This window comes from Manis javanica, chromosome 3 (assembly GCF_040802235.1).
Source record: "Manis javanica isolate MJ-LG chromosome 3, MJ_LKY, whole genome shotgun sequence".
In the NCBI taxonomy this organism is placed as follows: Eukaryota; Metazoa; Chordata; class Mammalia; order Pholidota; family Manidae; genus Manis; species Manis javanica.
The window spans coordinates 61,389,052-61,406,498 of NC_133158.1; the positions used below are offsets into that span (position 1 = coordinate 61,389,052).

General features: G+C 37.5%; 1 protein-coding gene across 2 annotated transcripts in view; it reads right to left on the reverse strand.

Annotated features, from left to right (window-relative positions):
- The window catches only part of CFAP91 (cilia and flagella associated protein 91), a 70,645-nt gene that overhangs the window by 22,144 nt on the left and 31,054 nt on the right, over positions 1-17,447 (reverse strand). Inside the window, exons 7-11 of one of the 2 annotated variants that reach the window (XM_073231588.1) lie at positions 9,961-10,138; positions 5,724-5,881; positions 3,755-3,937; positions 2,731-2,873; positions 589-705 (exon numbers count right to left, since the gene is read on the reverse strand). In XM_073231588.1, coding sequence (XP_073087689.1) covers positions 589-705; positions 2,731-2,873; positions 3,755-3,937; positions 5,724-5,881; positions 9,961-10,138 — 779 coding nt within the window. The remainder of the gene's footprint in view (positions 1-588; positions 706-2,730; positions 2,874-3,754; positions 3,938-5,723; positions 5,882-9,960; positions 10,139-17,447) is intronic. The other variant, XM_073231589.1, reaches the window with a different exon arrangement.

Here is a 17,447-nt window from a genome sequence, read left to right on the forward strand (position 1 = left end):
CCCTCCACAAAGGTGACCCATCAGAGGCACTAGTGAGATCTCCTGTCAACTCTCCTCCCTCTGACTAGGCACAACAACCTTCTGTGTACAATTTGGCTTCTTCTGAGAATTGCTCTTGGGAGATTAAGGGCTGACCTGCCAAAAGGAGTATCCTGATCTACCAGACAGTTATATTCTCTCTGCAAAGTAATAAATTTGCAGTGTGGCATCTCTAGCAGTTTCTTGCGGGTTTGTTTAGTCTGAGTCAGTCCTTTAAATCCTAACCAAGTCTGGCACCTTGCCCAAACTGAGTTTGGGGACCTATGAAGATGATGTATAGCCCTGGTGAAGGTGGACTCTCTGAGCCAGTCCTTTCCCAGAAGCCAGCTTGTCTTGAGGCCTCTGGCATTTTGTTTCTCTCTGAGTTCAGCTGCTATCAACCATTTCCCCATGTGGGAAGATAGTTATGATAACTGATCATCATTTGATCTTTTTAAATTTGACATAGATGACTTTTTGGTGTCTATTTTTCTCGAGAAGATTTTTTATTCTTTGTGTTTTTATTATTGAAAAGAATTTGACTTAGATTTCATTTCATTTCAAACTTACATTGGAACTCATTTCCAAGGTTGGAGTTGGAAGCCGAGGTTGAGGTATCGGCTTTCTTTGAAGAAAGCGTAGAGTTTTCTTTGGTTCAAGAACTTTATTTTTCTTATCCAACAGTGCCTGGAATAACACCAACTAGCATCATTTCTTACCTTTGTACTTTCTCCCACTACCAGATCTAGACCACAGATCTGAATATCAATCAGAAATAATCTCTGTGGCTCTGCTAGGACAGTTTGCTAGCTTATGCTGGGAAAGTCCAAAACAGGGTGCTTATATCTCTCAAGGATGCTATGATATTCTTAAGGATAAGTTAACTACTGAATAAATAATACATATGAATGGGAATTAATGCAATTGAAAATAAATAATGGAGAAAATCAACAAAGTCAAAAGCTCATTGTTGGGAAAAATACTACCAAGAGAATAAACAAGCCTCCAGTAAAATTGATTGAGTAAAAAGAGTTAAAGCACAAATAAGTAATATTATGCATGAAAACTGTGGACATAATTACAGATAGAACACTGAAAAGATCATAAAATAATACTATCAACAAACTATATACCCCAAAATTTAAGAAGTTAGGCAAAACGGAATTTGTAAAGAAAAAATACAATTTACTAAAATGCGGAAAGGTCTGTAAATTATTAGGAATTTGATGGAGTGGTTAAAATTTTTCCCATGAAGAAAACATCGCTCAGATAATTTTATATGAATATTTTACCAAACTGAATAAATACATCATCTCAAACTTATTTAAACTCTTTCCAAAGCAGAATAGAATACTCCCCTCTTCATTTCTGAAGACCTGCATAACTCTGACATCAATGCCATATATGATCAAAATAAGAAAGAAGAATATGGCCATTTCATTTATGAATATAAAATCAAAATTCTGAACAACATATTATTTGGTAAGATACTACAGGATAATATAGCTTGGCCAAGTTAGGTTCATCCCAGATATGCAAGGATAGAATAATTTTTTTTAAATATATATGTTCTTTACTACAACAATAATTTTTAAAAAGAAAAAATATATAATTATCTCACCATACACAGACAAAACATTTTTTATAAAATTCAACATAAACACACGATTAAAAGCTTTAGTAAAGTAGGAATAGAAGGGAACTTACAACCTTAATAAAGAGTATCTACAAAGAAGAAAGTTACAGAAAGTAAGAGAATGACGAACATAGAGTTCAAAATGGGTAAATGGAGACGGGGATGAGATGGGAAAGAACCACATAGATGAACATAAATTATCACCATGGTCCTGATTTTTGTCTTGAGTGTGGCTCCCATGGATTCTTACCCTGTTACTAAAACCAACCACATAAACAACACGCATGGACCAGTGATGAGAGTCATAAAGCAGCTGGGTCCCAAAGTGTGGTTCCCACAGCATTAGTAACACGTGGGAACTTTGTAAAACAAATGCAGACTCAGCTATAGCCCAGACCCGCTGAGTGGGGGACTCTGGGGGTGGGGCTCGGCGGTGTGTGTTCACAAGTTTTCTCGGTGATTCCGATGCACACTGAAGACTGGTCACCATTATCATAAATCAGGAATTCTGAAGTGTCCAAGTCTGTACACCTGTAGTCCAGTGAACAAAAGGGAAAGCCTGGCTGGTGGACACTGTTTAGTTAGTTGGTTCATGGGGATGACCACCAAGCTCTCTTACTTAGTTGAGTTTTAAACTAGATGAGAGAGCAGCTGAACATGACTCCTTTCTCTTAATGACCTCGTAACAAGTCCAAAAGAAAGAACATGAGGCCTACTGTACTATTAAAACCAACAGTAATTCCTAACACTAAAAACCTACTACACTCAATGTGGGTCAACCTTTATTATGTAGATCCAAAGTCAGAACCACTTTTAGAAAATAACATGATTTCTGCAAATGAGGAGTATAACCTTCAAGAGCTTTCCAACAGTTTGAAATGAGGGAGAAAAAAACACATTGGTTCAGCACAGAACAGCCAACCTCCAGAAAAGTCTAAAGAAGAGAAAGAATGTAGGTTTGTGTGTAGAGAACTACTAGACATTGCTGCTGCCCAAGACAAAGTGCAATTTTTGGACTGTAGTATTTCTCAGCAAAATTCCCACTTAGAAGCATCTTCTCCAGGTAAGGATTATACCTTATGAATCTCTGCCAACTCATGGTCCAACCTTGCTCCCCTTTTTAGAAAACCAGCTTTGGTGGTAGTAACTTTTGGCTTTAGAGGTCTGATTCGGGGTTGCGTGACAAAATCAGGGAGGGATGACTCAAGTTCAACTAATCCTATAGAAAGGAAATACATATTTTTAGAATACGGTGCTTCAATTTAACATTTTGAAAGCATATTGTCCATTTTAGTAGCTGTTTACCAAGAATAATAATAATTTAGAATTATTGGTAAGGTGTATCTCATATACGTGAATTGTCCCTGAAATCTAAAGCAAATTTCTGTATAACTAACTCATGCTTCCGGTGGCACAGGCTATAAAATAATAAATGTATTCTAAAATGAAAACATTGTCCTACAAAAACATAATAAATTCCACAATAATCAACAAAAAATTAATGATCATATGATGCATGGCACCACCACTTTAAAGTGATGTACACCAGTTTATCATCTGCTCTGGAGATGGTCAGCCAGTGCTACAAGTTCAACAGTGTGACCATCGACTTATGATCTTGACCATGTGATGCTTCAAATTGCTAAATAATTTAAATAAGCCTCTCTTGGATTTTTCTCCATGAATTTATCCCCTGGTTATCCATGCCCTTGCCCACTAGTTTTCTGACATTTCTTCTTAAAGGGCTGATTTCATTATATACTTCTTGTTTGCTTCATAAACCTAGTAAAAAGCTTTCTCTATTATTTTTCCTACCTTTGATGATTAGTGACATTAAACATATTTAAATATTTACTTGCTAATGACCTTACTCCATGATAAATTGTTGCACAATGTATCTATTTATTTATTTGAGTTACAGGAGTCTTTTTTTTTGGTTCGTATGAACTCACATTATTCATAATATTAAACATGTTCATTGCTATTTCTTGCAAATATTTTTGTTATTTAGCTTTTAATCTAATGCTATATTTTAATAATTAATTTACATTTCTAAGATAACCCTCATATGCTGGACTTGTAATTATGTAAATTGCTTACCTTCATAAGTGTTGAGATAATGGTTTTTTACAACAAAGTCCTCTGAGTTATTGTCTGGGAAGCGACCAAGGCGAGATAGAGGTCCATAGACCTGTGACGCATAATCAGAATAATCCCTGATGATATTTCTTCTCTCCAACTTCCCTTCTACATTCTTCCCTTTTCTCTCAAGTTTTCTGATTGCTAAAATAAAGCATACTTCTATGACTATCTCCAAACATTGTTCTGAATGATCCAAATAGTAACAGTAAACCAGTTCTAGTTTTATTCATAGGGAAGCTACTAAACTGAACACATTTCACAATGACCACCCACTGCAGCCAGACTGTAACACTAAAAACAGAGATCTGTCATCTGTGTAGCCCAGACTGTCATGAGACAGGCAGGAGTGACAGAAGCTGAAGCAGCTAGTGTCCTCAATGGGCAGTCTCGAAAATCTTTTATAACTGCACCCCAAGCACGGGGCTGTGAAGAGTCAGTCAATAAAAGTTTGTTAAATGAACAAAAGAAACTCAAGAGTAACTGAAAAATCCATGTTAAATGAAGACTAGTGGAATTACTCTCTCCTAGGAGAATAATGAAAAGAGAGGGAAGACTACAGATTCCTCAATCATCTCTGTCCATTTTAGCTGACACCAGAATAAATCAGAATATATCCCAGTTTATAGCTTCCAGAATTGCTTGGCAGGCAGAAGGAAAAGACTCAGCTGGGCACGTAAGGAGCTTACTCATCTAAGGAGTCATGCTTCCTGCCTCTGCCTGCTCCTTTTCTTCCAGCCTGTCACAGACCCATCGCATGTGGAAGGTTCTACACTGTGCACTCTCAAGGGGGGTAAAATCTTATCATGAGACTGCAAAGTCATCCTGCCGGAGGTGACAGCGTGTGATGCTGCTGCCTTGTGGATGTTGCTTATGTTTGGTCCTCAGTGCTTCTGTGTGTAACTTGGGGTTTCAGAATTAAGTAAAAAGAGTGAAACACACTTTTAAGTTTTAAATTATTTTCTTTTTAAATAAAAAGAATTTTAGTTGAAAAAAAGTAAATACATTTTATTATTTATCTATAAAAGTCAGTCAACCCATCATTCATTATGTTAAGTACTGAAAAGAAAAAATGTTGACATTTAAATGCAAAGCTAGCAGCTAGTTAAAAGTTATTTTCTCACATCAATAAAAAGTTAAAAGTTCACTAAAGGCAACTTTTAAGGAATTAATTTATTTTTTGTAACTGGTTTACTTTTGCTAGAAAAATAATTTTGAATGATTTTTTAATTAAAATGCGATTACATTTCTATTATTAGGTACATAATTTACTAATTTGCATGTATAGTTTACACATTACAATTTTTATAAGTAAATAAATTATATTAAAAGTTAATCAGCAAATACAGACAGTCACATGTTAATAGGTTAAATTAAAATGTATAATTTAAAATTATTTTAAAACTTAGTTTATAATTGATTTAAAATAAAATTAATTTTAAAAATATACTCAGTCATTCTTACTCCTCCACTGAATCCTTCTGTTTATGTATAAAGTACAGATATACTTACAGCACATAAACAGATATACTGTATATCCATGGTATTAAAATTGCATTGGAATGAGGGGAGTAGAAATAAAGATATCTGAATGTCTCTTTTAGGGGGCAATAATGAGAAAAAGGTTGAGAAACAGGGCTCTTTATTCAAGACCTCAGCCCATGAATATGGGAAGCCCAGCACCTACACACACGCACATATCCCATAAAGTCAAAAACTTCACTACCTGTTAGAACATCATTACTTGATTTTCTTGGTGAGGAATTTTCTTCTGCTCCTCTATTTTGAAAAATAATTCATCTCCCATCCCTTACCTATTTAATAACACTAGGACCAAAATAGAATTATGTCATAGTTAAATCAATCTTGGTCAAAGGACCAAAGCAAAGCCCACTTTCCATCCTCTTCGTTGTTCATCCTATGTCGTTACCCGATGCATGTGCGTGCTGGATTTTTGCCAGTTTGGCCTCCTTTGCTGCCTGCAGTTTAGACCATTGGGCATTCAAGTGCTTCATGTTCACTGCATTTTGGTTCTTGTCACGCTTCTTTAACAGCTCTTTTAGAACTTCTAGGCGAATCTCCTGCAGTCTTCAAGTAAATTACAAAACATAAAGAAGTATATGGCATCTCCAAGAGGGCATTCTACTAGAGAGAAAAGGAACACCTGTCATAAACAGGATATTCTTTTTAGGCTGGTATATTCATGTACTCTCAAAAGACCCATCTAGCAAAAGTGACAAATGAGTTGGGGGCTTGGGAGAGGCACCTCAATAGTGAGTCTCTATATCATAGGAATATGCATGGGTATAGTTCTAAAGGATGAAGAAGAGTGTGCCAGGTAGGAGGGTAAAGAAAGTGCTCTCTAGGCAGACGGGGTGAACAACAAGATGTTTGGGCAAAGTTCCAGGTTGACTGGAGGGTAAGTAATAGGAGCAGTGAAGAAAAAGTGAGGTTGTGGCAAGCTGTCTTCAGGAGTGAAGGTGAAAATGCCGTGTCTGGCACACACAGGTACTCAATCAATCTTTGTTCCCCTTCTCATTACCTGCACCTCATTCTCCCAGGCCTACCTTGTGCATGCATATACAACCATGTACAGATAACTCCAAAATCTGTACTTCCAGCTCAGGTATTTCGGAACCAGAATTTCTGTCTATTTGAACCTACAGCTATCCCCAGACAACCTCAAAAACACCTACTCATTTTGTTCCCCCAGAAATCTTCCTCTTCCTCTATACCTCCTCCCCTTCTTGAATGCATCCTCCTCTAAAACACTTCTTGCATTCATTCCCCAGCTCCTGTCATCTCTCTCCTAACTTGGACTCTAGTTGCTAGTCTAATTTCTCCTCCTTCCAATCCTTGTTCCACACAGCTGTCAAGATTTCCTTCCTAAAATAGAGATTTAAACATTTTACTCCTACTTAAAAATTCATACAGTAATTTATTCAGTCACTCATTTGTCAAACATTTATTAAATGCTCAGCATATGCCAGGCAGGGAACAAACACTGATGAACAAGATAAAGCACCTTTGCTCAGGTAGCACCGTCCTTGGGAGCAGCCGTGGACACTACCATGTACAACACAGGGAGACAAATACCAGACCAGCAGAATGAAAAGACTTTTGTAGAAGAAACAACAGAGCACCTATGTCTCGAGCTAGCCCCAGTGGATCAGGGGGAAGGCGGGGAGGCGGGGGCTCCCTCAGGGGAGCCCTTAGCTCTGTAGTCTTGAAGATAAATGAGAATTGAGATTTGCCACATTGACAAGGAAAAAGTGAGGCCTCAGCTGCGGGAGCTGAGTGTTCCACTCAAAAGGACTAGAGAGAGCAAGCATGTCTCACTGGGGGAGTGTCCCAGAGCAAATGCACATGGCAGGGTGGGAATGGAGTGACAGGTGAATATGGAGAGGCAGGTGTTTTAAAAATTAAGCTACACACCCACATTCACCTTACTTTTTACAGTTAGAAATCCTAGGTTCAATTCTCAACTTCATCACTTACCTCAATTTCTTCAGTCACAAAATGTATATAACAATAGTATCCATCCCATAAGGTTGTGGTGAGCCACAACATGCTAGAATATTAGTTTTCAAACTTGAGCATGCATCAGGTAGTCTGGAGGGTTTGTTATGACACAGATTGCTGGGCCCCATGGGACTCAGTAGGTCTGGGAGGGGGCCTGAGAATCTGCACTGCTAACAAGTTCCCAGGCACTACTGATGCAGCTGGTCTGTGGGCTAAGCTCTGAGAACTACTGGCTGGGAACTGGGGTCCAGCACATAGCAAGCATTCTGTGTGTCCCATGTTCTAGGAATCATCATCACCGATACCATTGTCTACCTGATGGCCTCTTACTCACCTTTCAAAGCTCAGTTCAGAGGCTACCTCCTCTCAGTGGTATCTCAAATCTCCACGGTCCTCAAACGGAACTAATTGTTCTCTCCCCTGGGTGCCCCCAGCACTTTGTGTAAGAAGCAGCCCATCACCTGATAGGGCCTGCCTGGGAATTGTTGGTCTGAAGGTCTTTGGCCCCCCACCCCTCAATCCCCACTTAGCCTCCCTCCCCACCTGCCAGGAGCCATTAGGAGCTCTGTCAGGACACAGCGGTTTCCTAGTCAACCCTGTTTCCCCAACTCATAGCACAGAGCCTAGTTATCACATAGGAGGGACTCAAAATATATTTATTAAAATTATCCTCAGTTTAACAAAAATACTCAGTTTCTCAGGTGATGTCTTCATTCTGGCCAGATACATTTTTAGTATTTTAATGTTATTCTGACAAGAATATACCTCCTCAAATCACAGCAATAAATTTAAATTTCTGCAGATAGGACTAGGTATCTGCTACCTACTTTGCCCCAAATACTATTTGCTGTTAAATTGTACACTCTTACTAAAACATCACACAATCTGGATTCAGGGTTAATCAGAAGCTGTTGCAAAAGAACAAACATATTTTGAATTCAGAACCACACTAAGCCCTAACTCTCTTGTGTGTGAGCACACTGTCAGGAGTTTGGTAGCATTGCTATGAGCAATAAACTGCCTCAGCACAGCCTGGAACAAAGGACAACCTCAACAAGTTTCCTTTCTCTCTTGCTAAGGAGTTATAATTTTTTGGTTCTCATCATTTCTATATATTCCAGCAACAACCTCATTACTGAAAATACATCAGTTAAAATTACTGAAAACTTAGATGCTCCACATTGCTAATCATCAGGGAAATACAAATTAAAACCACAATGAGCTATCACCTCAGACCAGTTAGAATGGCCAACATCCATTCTAACTGTCTAACTTGTCTAAAAGACAAGAAACAACAAATGCTGGTAAGGATGCGGAGAAAGGGGAACCCTCCTACACTGCTGGTGGGAATGTAAATTAGTTCAACCATTGTGGAAAGCAGTATGGAGGTTCCTCAAAACCCTAAAAATAGAAGTACCATTTGACCCAGTAAGTCCACTCCTAGAAATTTACCCAAAGAAAACAAGATCCCTGATTCAAACAGACACATGCAATCCTCTGTTTATCACAGCACTATTTACAATAGGCAAGATTTGGAAGCAACCTAAGTGTCCATCAGTAGATGAGTGGATAAAGAAGAGGTGGTACATATACACAATGGAATATTATTCAGCTGTGAAAAGAAATCTTACCATTTGCAACAACATGGATAGAACTAGAGGGTATTAAGCTCACTGAAGTAAGCCAGGCAGAGAAAGACAAATACTAAATGATCTCCCTCATTTGTGGAGCATAAAAACAAAGCAAAACAGAAGGAACAATAGATGCTGAGAAGGGACTAGTGGTTACCAAAGGGGAGGGCGGGTGGGGAGGGAGGGAGAAGGGGATTAAGGGGCACTATAATTTGAAATCACAATATAGGTAGGTCACAGGGAAGGCAATAGAGTGTGGAGAAGACAATTAATGACTCTATAACATCTTACTATGCTGACTGATGGTGACTACAATAGAGGGAGTGAGGTCTTGTTAATATGGGTGAATGTGAAAACCTCTGTACTGTTTATGTGAAACCATCATAAGATTGTACATCAATAATACTTTAATTTATAAAAAAAGAAAACTCAGCCAGAGGTAGCTCAGCATATTGTTATTTATGTGTTGTGAGCTCATCTTTTTATTGAAGAATCCTGCAACTTTTCTTTTAAATAGGAAATTCCCCATTAGCTGTAGCTAAAACTCAAGGTGTCCTGACTGTGAATTCAGCACCAGGGGGATAAGAGACAGGATCAGCCAGGAGGCTGTTTGATGGATATGAAGAGGACCAAGGCCTTAGGAATAATGCCACTGAACAGAAAGGGACAGTGTGAAAGACATTTTTGGATTTTGAATCAGTGGGATTCTGTGACAGCCTAGATTAGATACTAAAGAGAAAAGTGAAGAGAAGAATGAGAGATGCCTTGAAGAATTGTTCGAATCTGGGCTCCATGCTGAGCTCACACACAAAGAGGGCATTATATGTTTTTATATTATTGGAGATAAAATTACAGAGCTATTACTCCTGAAAGAACCAGAAACCCAATTTCCTATCTCTACAGGTTGAGGACTGCTTTTAAATTCATACATTTGGAAAAATGTTTTACAGGTAAAAAGTATTAACATTACTCCCAACAGAGTAGGAGCAGTTGTCTGGGCGATCTAGAACCTACTTTTCAATTTCCTGCTCTCTGAAGGCCCATTCCTTCCTCTCCATTGCATTCATCATCCTCCTCCTCTTCTCCAGCTGGGAGGTGTCACGCGGAGAGGGAAGTGTGGCTTCCCACGCGCGCTTCTCCCGGGCCCGTTCTATCATCTCTACCTCCGCTTGTCCTGCAGGGAGACCTCGACCTGGAGGGTAAAGCAAAACAATTCAGAAACAACGGACAAACTCGTGTACCTGCCACTATTTAGTTTATTCCCTTCCAGTTCCTGTCCTTATGACAGGATGAAATGATACCAGGAAACATCACCTGGATGCCTCACAGCTTGTTATCTATGCCCTGCACTGCCTCTTGTTAATAATTCAGCCTGCAGACATTTTAGTTGCACATAAGATGCTAGATAGTATTTGAAGAGTATTATGTGACTGCTGAATAATTCACACCCTGGATTGCCCTGCATTGGACAAATCTATAGTTTGAAATACAAAGAAATATCAAAGTAACTTGCAGAAGGTCACAGCTGGTTAAGTGACGGAATTCAAGATTTGAACATGGCAACCTGACTCTTGTGGTCTTATGCACTACACTATACTTCCTCTATAATAAAAACAAACATGAAACAAAAATGAACCATACAGGCAAGTCCACAGCTAACATCAGGCTCAAAGCTTTTCCTCCAAGATCAGGAACATTACCAGGGTGCCCACTCTCACCACTTGTATTCACCATAGTACTGGAGGTCCTAGCCAAAGTAATGAGGCAAAAAAAGAAATAAAAGGCAACCAAATTGGAAAGGAAGAAGTAAAGTTGCCTCTGTTTGCAGATGACATGGTCTTACATGTATTAAACCCTAAAAACTCTATTAAATAACTGTTAGAACTAACAAATGAATTCAGTAAAGTTCCAGATACAAAATCAACATACAAAAATCAGTGGCATATCACTGAACAATGAACTATCTAAAAAGGAAATAAAACAATCCCATTTATAATAGCATCAATAACAATAAAATACTTAGGAATAAATTAAACTGTGTGGGTGAAAGATATGTACACTGAAAACTGTAAGACATTGATGAAAGAAATTGAAGACACAAAAAAATAGAAAAATACCCATGTTCATGGATTGGAATGTTAAATACTAATGTTAAATGTTAAAATGTTAATACTATTCAAAGGTATCCACAGACTCAATGCAATCCCAATCAAGTTTCCAATGGCATTTTTCACAGAAAAAATCCTAAAATTCATATGGAACTATAAAGACCCCAAATAGCCAAAGCAATTTTGAGAAAGAATAAAGCTGGAGGCCTCACACTTGCTGATTGCAAAGTATATTACAAATCTCTAATAATCAAAACAGTATGGTACTGGCATTAAAAGACACCTAGACCAATTGAACAGAATCAAGACCCCAGAAGTAAGTCATACATATATAGTCAACTAATATTTGACAAGGGAGTCAAGAATACTCAATGGGAAAAGATAGTCTTTTCAATAAATGGTGCTAGAAAAAGTGGATATTCACATTAAAAAGAATGAAACTGGACTTCTACCTTATACCACTCATAAAAATTAACTTTAATGGATTACAGACTTAAATGTAAAGCTCCTAGAAGAAAACATGAAAGCTCCTTGGTATTGATCTTGAAAATGACTTTTGATTCTGACACCAAAAGCACAAGCAACAAAAACAAAAATAAGCAAATGAGACTACATCAAACTAAAAAGCTTCTGTACAGCCAAGGAAACTATCAACAGAATGAAAGGCAATCCTATGGAGGGGGAGAAAATATTTGCAAACCATATATCTGATAAGGGGTTAATATCCTAAATTAGGAACACTTATCACTCAATAGCAAAAAACAAATAATGGAATTAAAAATGAGTAAAGAATCTGAATAGACATTATTCCAAAGAAGATAAACAAATGGCCCACAGGTACATGAAAAGGTACTCAACATCACTTATCCTCAGGGACCTGCATATCAAAACCACACTGAGATATCTCACACCTGTTAAAATGGCTGTTATAAAAAAGACCAGAGGTAACAAGGACTGGTAAGGATGTGGAGAGAAGGGAACCTACTTAGTGGGATTGTAAGTTGGTGCAACCACTATGGAAAAAATAAAGAAGTTCCTAAAAAAATTAAAAATAGAGCTACCATATGATCCAGAAATCCCATTTCTAGGTATATTATCTGAAGGAAATGAAATCACCATCTCAGAGAGGTATCGGCACTCCCATGTTCAATGCAGCAGGATCTACAATAGCCAAGACATGGAAATAACCTGAGTGACCACTGACAGATGGATAAAGAAAATGTGTTTGATAGATTGCTGTACCTATAGATCTTTAACTATATTTATACAATTCAGCCATAAAAAAGGAAGGAAATCCTGTCATTTGTGACAATATGAATGAAACTTTAGTGCATTATGCTAAGTAAAATAAGTCAAACTGAAAAAGACACATATTGTATGATCTCATATCTGGAATCTAAAAAAAACAAATTCATAGCAAGAGCATAGATTTGTGGTTGCCAGAGGCAAAGGAGTGGGAGAAATGGGTGAAAGTGGTCAAAGGGTACAACCATCCAGTTACAAGATGAGTAAGTTCTGGGGATCTAATGTACAGCATGGTGACTATAGTTAGCAATACTGTACTGTACACTTGAATGTTGCTAAAAGAGTAGATATTAAAAGTTATCACACACATACAAAGCACTATGTGAGGTAAGGATGTGTTAACATTATTGGGATGATCATTTTGCAACATACACATACATCAAATCACGTGGTACACCTTAAACTTACACATGTCAATTATATCTCAATAGAGCCAGGGGAAAATGAACTATACATAAACAAAACAAAACATTGTTTTTATTTAATATTTATATACACAATATTTTACTATAGGTACCATTCTCCAATTTACTTCGTAACTCAACTTTGTTTTGATCTAATCATACAAGAAATCTAATATTATCCCTTCCATTGTAGGACTCCATAACAATTTGAGCTATCTTTTCAATTAGATTGCTTCTAATTTTTTCATTACACATAATAATGCTGCAACAACGTCTTGCCCTGGTCTCACCATGCCCGTATGTGAACTTCTCTAGGATACTTAGAAGGATCTGTGAGTCTAACAGCTGGATCATAAAATACCATTAGTTAAAATTTTTCTGGGTACTGACAAATTTGCCTCCAGGAAGTATAATTTTGCTCAAGCCTTCTGAGAGTCTCCTGACCCTTTCCCACAGTCGCCTCCTCACTTCCTTCCACATTGTTTCTCCCTAATCTCAGCTGCTTTCTGCAGTCCTACCAAGTCCTAGTAGTTCACGGATTTATATATACATATATATACATTTTAATTCATACACGTTTTCATATGTTATTTTATATATGTCTATTTTTAGTTTCAGTGAAAATGGAATTTGTGGGAGTTGTATTGTTCTTGTTTTGCATAATTTCTAGGAAGAGGAGATGCTAATCTGCATAGGCACAGTTATGCTGAGAGTACAGACTTGGATTAGAATTGCTTTAATTATAAATATATGTTGAGGAGAAATAATATCTATTCAAGCTTGAATCTTTATAAACATGGTGTGCCTCCCTTTACATCAAGTTTCTGTGTTTAAGGAACAATTTGTATTTTTCCCATAAATACCTTGCAGACAGTTTTATTAGGTGATTTCCCAGGTACTTTGTTATTTGTTGCTATTACAAATACGACTTTTTCAATAATATTTCTAATTAGTATTGCTCATATATAAGAAAGCTACTGATCTTTGTATACTAATTTCATAATCAGATATCTGGTTGAACCCAAGTTCTTAGTTCTAATAATTTATTTCATTTTCTAAATGATCACATTGTCTGCAAATACAGTATTTTGCTTCCTTCTAAGCCTCATACCTCACTTTTTTCTTTTATTTTACTGCATTGACTCAGTATTTCTCAACCAGGGTGCTGTTATTGCCATATTAGGTAAACAATTATTTGTTGTGTGGGACTACCCCACGCAGGATAGGATGTTTACTACTCATGACAGCCTACCTCCGCCAACCCCATCCCATGTGCTAAATGCCAGGAGCACTACCTACTCCTTATTACATACAAAAATGCCACCCATTTCCAAATGTCCCTGGGGGCAAGGAGCTACAACCTTGCTTAATAAACTCCAGGCTAGGGTCTTCTCGAATTGGTAAATAATAGTGGTGATAAGGGATCATTGTCTTCTCCTCTAAGGGTAAAGCTTCTGAAGTTTCAATTCAGTATTATGTTTATTGAAAGCTGTGGCAGATACTCCTTATTAAATTACTAAGATTTCCTTATGATCCCAGTCTATGTAGAGTTTATATCATGAATGAGTGTTGAATGTTATCAAATACTTTTTCTGCATCTATTTGAAATTTTCCTACATTTTCTGTCAAAATGATAAATTACATTGGTTGGATTTTTGATATTGTATTAAATTTGAGTTTCTGTGATTAAACCACTTGGATATGGTAAGTTATCTTTTTAAAATACTGTGTGATTTGGTTGCTGGTATCTTAGAATTTTTACATTTTCTTTGAATGTGAGGAATTTTCCTTTCTAGGACTATCTTTTTTCAGTTTTCAAATCAAGGTTACATGCCAGCTTCACAAAATACATAAATTAACTTTTATTCTTTCTGCTTGCTGGAAGAATTTGCATGGAACAGATCTTATTCATCCCTTGAAGGAGTGGTAAACCCACCTGCAAACTGTTTAGGCCATGTGCTCTTAAAAATATTTTTTTTTACCAAGTCCATTTCTTTTTTTTGTTTGTTTCCAAGTCAACTTCTATAGTTATTTTTCTATTCAGATTTGTTGTTTCTTTTTGAAAGCAACTTGGTAGTTTATATTTTCCTTAAAAATTGTATCTAAACCTCTAAAAAAATGTATTTGTTTTAAAATATATGGTAAAAGATAAGCATAGTATTCTCTTACATTTCTTAAATCATTTACTCTGTAGTTACGTCCCTCTTCCAATCCTGTACTCTTTATTTGCACCTTCTGTCTTTTATCTTGATGTTTCTTACAAGAGATTTGGCTGTTTTACCAATCTTTCCTAAAACATTACTTTATGGCCCCAGTGACCATTTCTTTTGCCTTATAAAGATGTACATTATTAATTTGTGGTTTAAATTTTATTGTTCACTTAACTTGTAAAGATTAAATAAGTTAAAAATGTAAAGCACTTGGACATTCTTGGAACATAGCAAGGACTCAGGTTTTTTTCTTAGTGCTTACAGTGTCAACCTTTTCACTGGGTCATTATTTTTCACTGATGCTTATGTAAACATTTATTGAAGTGTAACATACATGGAGAAAGGTACACATCCCACATGACCAGCTCTCAGATCAAGGAACAGATCCCTAGATTGCCCAACATACTACCTCGTCTGTCTGTGCCTCAAGGATTTCCACCATCCTGATTGCTATAACTTGTTAATTTTGTATTGAAGTATCATTGATATACGATCTCATATTGGTTTCAAATGTACAACACAGTGGTTCAACAATTACCCATATTATTAAATCTTCACCCCCCACTAGTATAGTTACTTTCTGTCAACATAGGAAGATGTTACAGAATCACTGCCTGTTTTTTCCATGCTGTACAATCCCCATGACCAACTTATGATTTGAGAACTTTTGTGCCCCTTTATCCCCCTCTCCTTCCCCGCACCCTCACTCCAGCGCCTCCTTCATGGTACCATTGGTAGCCACTAGTCACTTCTCAGTGTCTATGAGTCTACTGCTGCTTTGTTCATTCTGTTTTGCTTTGTTTTTATATTCCAAAAATAAGTTAATTCCATTTTGATAGCTTTTGAGCTTTATGTAAATGGAATCAAAGTGTAGGTAGTCTTCTGTGTCTTCCTTCTTTTGCTCAGCACACATGTGAGATTAATCCATGCATTTGTACTTTCATTCTTGTTACTATATTGTATTCCATTGTGTGAATACACCATATTTAATTTATCTATTCCATGATTGATGGACATCGTTTTCAGTTTCCAGGTGCCAGGACAGTCAGTAGAATCCCATTCACTCAGAGAGAGTCTGCACGCCGCAAGCTGGTCTCTGCCTCTGGGCCCCTCTGTCTGCCCAGCCATCCTCTGGGCCTCTGTCCTCAGCGCTGCCACCACTCCAGCCTCTGCTCTGCTCTCCTGCAGCATTGCAGCCCTGCCACTGTATCACACCCAGAGCACTGGGCAGAACTCTTTATATAGATTCAATAGCCATGTTTTGCCCACAGGTGTGCAGTGAGCTAGTCAACCAGGGCCAGGTGAGAATCCTGGCCACAGGCACTCTCATTTTATCCACAGACACTAAGTTTCTTATCAGTTTTCCAGACTATTTGGTGGAGTTAACATAAGAAATTTACTGCTTTCATCCTTTCTCAGAGTAGTAGGTTTTTTTTAATAATTAATTAATTTATTTTTATTTTTTTGAAGAACATTATGTTTACTAGGCTCTCCCCTACCCCAAGTCCCCCCCACAAACCCCATTACAGTCACTGTCCATCAGCATAGTAATATGTTGTAGAATCACTACTTGTCTTCTCTGTGTTGCAAAGCCCTCCCCTTTCCCCCACCCTCCACATTATACATGCTAATCATAATACTTCTTTCTTCTTCCCTGCCCTAATCCCTCCCTACCCTCCCATTCTCCCCAGTCTCTTTCCCTTTGGTAACTGTTAGTACATTCCTGGGTTCTGTGATTCTGCTGCTATTTTGTTCCATCAGTTTTTCTTTTGTTCTTATACTCCACAGATGAGTGAAATCATTTGGTATTTGTTTTTCTCTGCCTGGCTTATTTCACTGAGCATAATACCCTCTAGCTCCATCCATGCTGTTGCAAATGGTAGGATTTGTTTTCTTCTTATGGCTGAATAATATTCCATTGTGTATATGTACCACATCTTCTTTATCCATTCATTTACTGATGGACACTTAGGTTGCTTCCATTTCTTGGCTATTGTAAATAGTGCTGTGATAAACATAGGGGTGCATCTGTCTTTTTCAAACAGGAGTGCTGCATCCTTAGGGTAAATTCCTAGAAGTAGAATTCCTGGGTCAAATGGTAAGTCTATTTTGAGCATTTTGAGAAACCTCCATACTGCTTTCCACAATGATTGAACTAATTTACATTCCCACCAACAGTGTAGTAGGGTTCCCCTTTCTCCACAACCTCACCAACATTGGCTGTTGTTTGTCTTTTGGATGGTGGCCATCCTTACTGGTATGAGGTGATATCTCATTGAGGTTTTAATTTGCATTTCTCTGATAACTACCAATGTGGAGCATCTTTTCATGTGTCTGTTGGTCATCTGAATTTCTTCTTTGGAGAACTGTCTGTTCAGCTCCTCTGCCCATTTTTTAATTGGATTATTTGCTTTTTGTTTGTTGAGGAGCGTGAGCTCTTTATATATTTTGGATGTCAAGCCTTTATCGGATCT